This window comes from Phoenix dactylifera, chromosome 3 (assembly GCF_051530095.1).
Source record: "Phoenix dactylifera cultivar Ajwa chromosome 3, Ajwa_hap1_PhDact_Kaust_v1.1, whole genome shotgun sequence".
NCBI classification, from domain to species: domain Eukaryota; kingdom Viridiplantae; phylum Streptophyta; class Magnoliopsida; order Arecales; family Arecaceae; genus Phoenix; species Phoenix dactylifera.
In genome coordinates, this window is record NC_143192.1 from 37397968 (window position 1) to 37406405 (window position 8438).

Sequence of the window (8438 nt, forward strand, 5' to 3'; positions counted from 1 at the left end):
CCCAAGATTCCTTGAGCCGACCCCAGGAACACTTGATTGACCCCAATGGAGCCGACCCCAACTGAATATGAGTCGACCCTAAGGTTATGTTGTTCAAAACTATGTCTCTGGAATCCCTGAGAGGGTCGACCCTAATGGAACTTGAGTCGACCCCACTGTAGCTTGGGTCGACCCCAAGAAACGTTGAGTCGACCCCAGTGAAAACAGCTGAAAATGTAAGTTTCTGTGGTTCCTGAGAAGGCCGACCCCACTGTAGCAGGGGTCGACCCCAGTGAAGGTTGGGTCGACCCTAGAGGAAGTTGAGTCGACCCCAAGTCCAATGAACAGTAAGTTGAGTCGACTCTAATAAAGTTTGGGTTCATCCCAGCACGAGCAAGGGCATAACGGCTAGTTCTGCAAAAATACTTTTTGACCTTCCAACGGCTAGTAACGGCTAGTTTTTCAAATTTAACCAATAGGGAGTGACCAATAGATGTGGAAAAGTATTTAAAGTGACACTATTCATCAGAGAAAGCATCTTTTGAAAAGACATCAATAGTTCATTCAAGCCAAAAGGAAGCCTTAGCACTCTTCATCAAGGTTCTTTATTCAAGTTTCGAAAAGGAGGTGGTTGAGCAATCACTACAAGAAAAAGAAGATTTTCCGACGCTTTTTTTCCGACGCTAGGGAGAAGCGTCGGTAAAGTTTCGGAATCTACGACGCTTAAAAGCGTCGTCTAAAGTTTGGACCTACAACGACGCTTATAAGCGTCGTCGGAGGCCAAATCCATTTAAATATCAGCCCCCTCTCAATTGATGCCCTAGTTTTTTTCCTCTCCTCTTCTCCTTCCTCTAGCGCTGACATCAATCCACCGAGAGTCCTCTTATTGTCTTCCCTCTCCTGAAACTCTTAAACCATCGCCACTCTCACCAGGTAAAAGCCTTCTCCTTCTCCTTCACCGGGAGATATACCTCTCCTGATTCAAAATCCTGCTTCTCCTTCTCCTTTTCTTATTTTTCCCCTTTTGCTTTCACTTTTTCTTCTTTTTTTCCTCAGGTAATGGGGAAACATTTCAAGATATACTCTAAAAAGAAAGGACAAAGGCCGAGTCCCGTGAATCAGATTTTGAATCATCGAGGTATATCATTTTTCTCTGCCCCTCTTTTCTTCTTTTTTAATTGACCGTCTTATAAGAGTAGTAACTCTGGCTTCTCCATTTTGTTTGCAGGAAGGGTTCAAGAAGGTCTCGATGGCCGCCACTTGGTATTTTTTTTTCTTATCTTTCTTTAATAAAGTTTTATGTGCATGGTTATTGTCCCTTTTCCTTAATTATCACATGTTTTCTTGAAGAAAATCGGTGCCTTGGAGTAATGCAAGGTGATTTCGTTGACTTGATCTACAAAATTTTGGTTCTATCCTTTCTTAGAGTTCTTGATCTCCTTCTTACTTTTGTTTACTAATGTACGATTGGCTGCCTTATGGAGGGCCCAATCCGTTGATCAATTGTTTCAATTCTATTCTATTAACTGGTATCTTAAATGAACAGGGACATTAAGATTTCTATTTTGCACTTGTCTAATCTTGGACGATAATTCTCTATGTTGCATGGCTGGATGTGGAAGAGAAGGAAAGTGGCAGGCAGTTCTAAAAGCACTTGTGCAAAGGTTTATAATGAACCGATGGGTATCGTTGTCGGTCTATAATTTAGGTAAGGAAAAGATCACCAGATTGCTAGATTCCATTGCTTGGCGAACTGGAATTTTGTTTTCAAGGCGAAGGCTGGAGAAGAGCCGTCCTTTCAGCATATTGTTTGATATGAAAATTGAGTCCTCCTGTGAAATGAAAATTTGACAATGTTCCGTGGATTTGGAAGGCTATCAGTAAAAATCTTGCTCCATTTTAGAACTGCTTGAGATTTAAGCTGGGAAGTGGGAAGCTCATTCATTTCTAGGAGGACTCTTGGGCTGGCCATGTCCAGAATTGATGGTGTCCAGAATTGATGTAAGAAGGAATAGGGATGCTAAAGAAAATAATTGTTTAAAAAAATTAAATACATTAGCCGACGCTTATAAGCGTCAGCTTTGAGGCTTTTAGCGACGCTTTTAAGCGTTGCTAAAAAGCGTCGCTAAAAACTGATCTTTTACGACGCTTTCTGAAAGCATCGGAAAAAACTTTTTTCACTCAGGTATCGCCGACACTTCTACGACGCTTTGTTTAGCGTCGGTCTAACTTTAGCTGATGCTTATAAGCATCGGTAAAGATCATAAAAAACGTTGGAAAATCTTCTTTTTCTTGTAATGAATCTAAGGGTGTATTCAACAGCTCCACCAACCCATTGTGAAGAGAAGGAAACTTGGCAAAGAAGAGAAGAGCAATCTACAAAGTGATAATTATTTTATACTCTCTTCTTTTTGTGTATATTTGTTATATTTGCTCATTTAAGAGCTTTAAACTTTTTTTCTATTATTCTTTGTAAGGTTTGTTGGTGAGCCCATAAAACCAACGGTGAGGGTTTGTTGGTGAGCCCGTAAAACTAACATAGGTTTTTTGTGATCCCGGAAAACCAAAGTGTAGAGGTTTTTGGATTGTGAGCCTCAAAAATAATCCAACTATAATCCGCGGGATTATAGTGAATTCCCAAGGAGACGCTTGGGGAGTGGACGTAGGTGCTTAGGAGAGCACCGAACCACTATACTTCTTGTGTGTTTGTATTGTGTTTTTACTTAACTCCACTACACGCATTTAATTAATATTAGCTTAACCACTCACTCATCAACTAACTTAATTAAGGGATTGAAAATTTTGTAAAACCAATTCACCCCCCCCCCCCCTCTTGGCTTGTCACCTTGGGCAACAGACGGATAAGGCGAGTAGACGATGCTTCAAAGCAAAGCATCGTCGGGGGCCATTCCCTCCCCTCCCCCCCCAACCCGGCGCCAACACAAATATAAAATCTAATTCCCCTAAACCCTAACCCCTGCAGCCAGCCGCCCCTCAACCCGCGCCCCCCCTCCACCTCCCCCACACCCCCCGCGGGCGATCCCTAACCCCTCCTTCTCCTCCCTAACCCAAATCCAACAAATCCCTCTCTCTCCGTCGCTCGCTTTCAAAAGCGATAACCCCTTCAGCCGCCGCACCCCCCTCTCACCCCCCCCCCCAAAAAAATCCCTAACCCCCTCCAGATTCAAGAAGCCATCTCCTCAAATCCCTCTCTTCCCTCCCCATTTCCGCCCTCCTCTGCCTCTATTACTCTTCCTTCCTCTCCATCACCACAAGCGGCGGCCTCGTCCTCGGCTCATCCTCGACCCCCCTCCTCTTTTCCCCACTTCTCTTTGTGGCGTCGAGAAACAGTGCGTAGAGAACGTCTCCGGCGATGATGCCTTCGCCCGCCTCTTCGCCGCTGTCGAAGAGGCACCTAGGGCACCCCTCTACACTGAAAACCCCTCTCCGGCCATCGCCGAAGTCCTCTCTCTTCTCTTCTCAGGCATAGTAGGAATGAAGCGTCCTGTCCTCCGCTCCCAAATCAAAGCGGAACACGAGCAAGACACCGCCCTCTCCATCCAATCGCTTCGAGCCTTCAACTCGGTTCGCTCAATAAAACCCAAGAAAAGAACAAAAATGGTGATGCCCCTCCCTTCCTCTCTTATCTCTTTTTATTTCCCTTCAATATCTTCACCTATACCTATGCTTCTCTTTCTTTTTCTATAAAAAAAATAAAATAGCATATATATTTTTATGTTTTGAAATAATAATAGAGCACCGAGGCTGTGAACCTGAAGGCCTACCCATTGGCGGACGCCCAGCTGACGATAACCATATTGGATCTCATCCAGCAAGCAGCCAACTATAAACAGCTCAAGAAGGGCGCCAATGAAGGTTTCCAATCCCAATCGTCTCTCTTTACTTTAAACCCTCTTAAGTAATTCCAATCCTCGCATTCGTTTATGCTGAAATTATCTTGTGTGCAGCTACCAAGACTTTGAATAGGGGTATTTCGGAGTTCGTCGTGGTGGCGGCCGACACGGAGCCACAAGAAATTCTACTCCACCTTCCTCACCGCTGTCCTCCTTGCTTGCAACGGATGCGGTGGTTAATTCAGATCGCAGTGTTCTTGTCTCTGAGCTGTTTGGCCTTTTCTCCCTTCTAGTTGATGCTGTCCGTCTTGGTTTTACCCACTATAGTTGTCTTCCCTATTAAGTAGTTGTATCACAATCACAGAACTACTCTTCAGATATCTCTGTTGTAAATATTTTGCTGTAAACATTGTTCTTGCAATAAAATTTTTGGGTGGCTTGTTTCAGCCTCCCTTTAGTTAAAAAAAAAAAAGAAAAAATATTTGTGGGTTTTGCAATGCACCATATCTAAACCACGGATGCAATATTTAAAACAAAAATTAAATATATTTTTTTCAAAAAAAAATATTTCTAACGACGCTTTAAAGAGTCGCTAAAAAGCGTCGCTAAAAACACCCTTTAGCAACGCTTTTCGTAAGCGTCGGCAATTCTTTTTTCCACTCTGACATAGCCGACACTTTTAAAAGCGTCAGAAGAAAGTTATTGACGTTTAAAGGCGTCGGTAAAAGCCTTAAAAAGCATCGCCAAATCTTGTTTTTCTTGTAGTGTAACCAAGGAGGATCACACTCTACTAAAAACTCTTCCTTCCACATTGTTGCTTCTCTATCTGACTTAGGCTTGGGCGGGTCTCCCATTAGAAACTCTCTTGCAAGCCACCTTTGGAGGAGATCCACTTCTCTACACCTCGGCTAGTCTGCTCAACTCGGCTCTAGCTGACCTTAGGGTTGTTCGAGTTGCACCATGACCTTAGTCCTGAATTATAGAATTGTTGAAGCATGATGCACTTATAGCTTGCTTTGGACATTTCAAATGTTTATAAAGAGGCAAATAGTACTGCTAATTGGATAATATCTTGCATGGCTCGCCAATGTTATGAATTTTGCCATGTGCCCTTACTGTTCATTTTTTAAATATTTTATTTTTGGATTCCCATCTATCCATCTTTTATTGATAGTAGTTTGTATCTACTATTATAGGATTGATAGAGCATGATGCGCTTATTGCTTGCACTATGGAAAAAATAGTTATTTCTGACACCCAACTGCCGACACTAGGAAGAAGTATCGGCAATTTGACTAGCACCAAATTTTGCTGACGTTTCTAAATAGCGTCGGAAGATACCGACGGTTTGGTGGGGAGCCTGACTTAGACGACGTTAAAAAGCATCGTCGGAAACCAAAATAGAAATGATGCTTTAGAAAGCGTCGTTGGAGGCCAATTCCTCCAATGACGCTTTAGAAAGCATCGTTGGAGGCCGATTCCTCCGACGACGCTTTAGAAAGTGTCATCAGAGGCCAAGGCCTTAATTCTCCTCCAAAACAACGCTTTAAAAAGCGTTGTCAGAGACCATTCTCCATCCCCATCGCCAAAATACCCCCTCCCCAATGATGCTTTAAAAAGCATCATCGGAGATCCATTCTCCATCCCCATCGCCAAAACACCCCCTCCCCAACGACGCTTTAAAAAGTGTCATCGGAGACCCATTCTCTCCCCCTCCCCCCCCCCCCCCCCCCCAATCTCCTCTCCTTACAAATCCCTAACCCCTTCCCCTTCTCTCTTTGAGCCCTTGGCCCTTGACACCCCTGCATGTTCCAGGTGGTCTCCCCGATCAGCTCTCAGGAACGCGCGACGCCATCACCTTCTCCAACTCACCTCTCTCTCCTGTCCTCCCCTGCTCCGCCTTTTTCTCCGCTCCGCCCTCCGCGGCGGCGAAGGATGAAGAGGTGGCGCACTCGCCTCCGATCGATTTCCTCTTCTTCTTTTGATTCAATGCTGGAGGTGTCCGTCAAGAAGACGATATCGGAGAACCCCATCGCCATCTACTCCAAGACTTGGCGCTCGTGAGTTCTGATTTCTCTCTCTAATGATGTCATTGATTCGCTTACATTTTGGTTGATGGGGAATGGAGATTTTCGAAGGAGGTTAAGTCGCTCTTCAAGAGGATTGGAGTGGACTCCCTCGTCATAGAACTTGATCATCTTGGTGAGTTCTTGTTCTTGTTTATTGAATCTTTTCTCGTAGTCCTTCATATTGGTTTCTTGATAGTTTTCTCATTGATTTTCGTTTAATTTGAATCGGATTAGTGGTTGGAATTTTCTTAAACTATATAGGGGTTGTTGTTATATTTATTGGTCAGGATGGAACATGTGATATGATTTGTTTATGATGTTTTGGATCTGTTGCATCGTGAAACAGTTGTTGTGTTGATTGTAAAATTCAGGTTCGATTGGTACTCAGGAGGAGGTCTCCTCCTCGATCTGGAGGATGTAGGCGATAGGGTCCTGGAACATGCCCAGGGTAGGGTGGCACTCAGGAGCCAGGGGGAGGGATTTCAGCCATTGAGGAACCTCTGCGGGAGGGGGAGGTGGGGGCGGCATCCAAGCTCCACCGCTGGAAACCCCGGTATCCTGATTTATTGAGCTTGCTAAAAAGGAAGGCGCCACGGTGCTGGAAGAATGACCTTTAAAAAAATCTTTTTAAATATATTTTTTTAAAAAAATAATTATAACGATGCTTTAAAGCATAGTTATAATTATTTTTTTACAAAAACTAGTGATTAAAAGCCGACGCTTTAAAGCGTCGCTAATTGCGCAACGTGTATAAGCGTCGGCTTTAGTGGCCAAAAAGTGTCGCTAAAACCGACCCTTTAGCGACGTTTTCCAAAAGTATCGGAAATTTTTTTTCCCACTCCCACCTATCTTACGCTTTTGCGACGCTTTAGAAAGCGTCGGCGGAAAAATTACCGATGCTTATAAGCGTCGGTATAGGCTTTAAAAAGAGCCAGAAAAAAAATAATTTTTAGTGTTGCTATTGACATCTCATTTATTTATAGAGAAGATAATAGTACTATTGATTGGATAGAATCTTATATGGCTAACCAACATTATGAGTTTTATTATATTACCTTTTTTTGTTTATTTTTTAAATATTTATTTTTTTATTCATATGTATGTATCTATCACTATGTAGTCTAATTCAATGCATCCGCTAAATTTAAAAAAAATGGCAAAAAAATCTGGCACAGGAGCTAATTAACTATGGATAACCATTATTTTATTAATTTTGAGACGGAAGCCCTTCCATTTCTTATTACAACGATACCCATAGCCAAAATAAACACGCAGAAAAGAAAGATTGAGTGGCGCGGTACGCGAACTACGACGAGGAGGGGCTTCAACCGGGCTGTTGCAGATCTAGGAGTCAACTAAGGGTGTCCACCACCTCCACTCCCGTATCCAGACCCATAGCCGGAACCATAGCCAGACCCAGAACCTGACCCAGAGCCCCGGCCGCCGCCGCCGCCTCCGCCGCTTCCGTAGACCCCTCCATGGGCACCACCCCCCTGGCCGTACCCTGAGCCACTGCCGGATCCATAACCCGATCCACTTCCGCTTCCATTCCCTCCGCCGGAGCCGCCGCCACCTCCACCACCTCCACCGCTTGCATAGCCTCCACCGTGGGCTCCACCGGCGCCATATCCAGAGCCAGACCCGTACCCGCTTCCGGACCCATAGCCAGATCCGCTACCTCCACCTTCACCGCCTCCGCCACCGCCGCCTCCACCTCTTCCGTACCCACCGCCATGAGCCCCGGATCCACCTCCTTCACCATAACCGGAGCCGGAACCATAGCCTGAACCGGAGCCGTTTCCAGAGCCCCCACCTCCCCCACCGCCCTCTCCGCCACCACCACCTCCACCTGAAGATGTCAAGGCTCGGCCTGCCTCGGAGAGGCCGATGCTCAGCAAAACTATGAAGGAAAGAGCAACAAGCTTAGTCTTAGCCATGGTTGTTAGGATGAGATCGGGAAGTGAGGAATGAGGTGTGGGCTGGAGGGGAGGACGGCATGGGTATTTATAGAGTTGCATGCATGAAGGACTCCAAGGCTTGCTACCTTCCTCATGCGAAACCAGTAGAGTGTGGTAATTGACCAGCGCTACCCTTCGCTAGCTTATGGCTTGGTAGGTGATTAGATCGCGTATTTTCTCCGAGTTTTTTCTAAACCAAGGTGCTGGTATTCCCCGGTTTTCTACTCGGCAGGCCGACGTGCCCGCATTGTTGACAATATTAACCAAAGTTTTGTTACCGGCGACTCCGCTGCCGAACTACATGCATTGTGGTGGGACGTCCGTCAGTAAAATCCGCTGACTTGGGTCTTGGCGTTAGGTGGCAGCCAAAGTAAATCCAAAACAGGGTTGCGACGGGTCAATTTGCGGCGTTTAGTGGCCATCAGTCAAGAAAACGATAATTATTATATCTTTTAGTTGGCGATCGTAAACAACAAGGTCCCGATATTACCAATCAACGGACAAAGTATTCGATAAATCATTGTTATATATGTAGAGGTTTGCTTAAAAAAGAATTAGAAATACAAGATTCGGAGGAA

At 44.8% G+C, this 8438-nt stretch overlaps 1 protein-coding gene across 1 annotated transcript; it reads right to left on the bottom strand.

The window, feature by feature from the left end:
• Positions 1-7081: 7081 nt before the first annotated feature.
• On the bottom strand, positions 7082-7887 carry LOC120104421 (uncharacterized). Its single transcript, XM_039115558.3, has one exon. It carries the CDS (start codon positions 7837-7839, stop codon positions 7258-7260), a length of 582 nt encoding a protein of 193 aa, XP_038971486.3. The 5' UTR covers positions 7840-7887; the 3' UTR covers positions 7082-7257.
• Between the last annotated feature and the right edge of the window lie 551 nt (positions 7888-8438).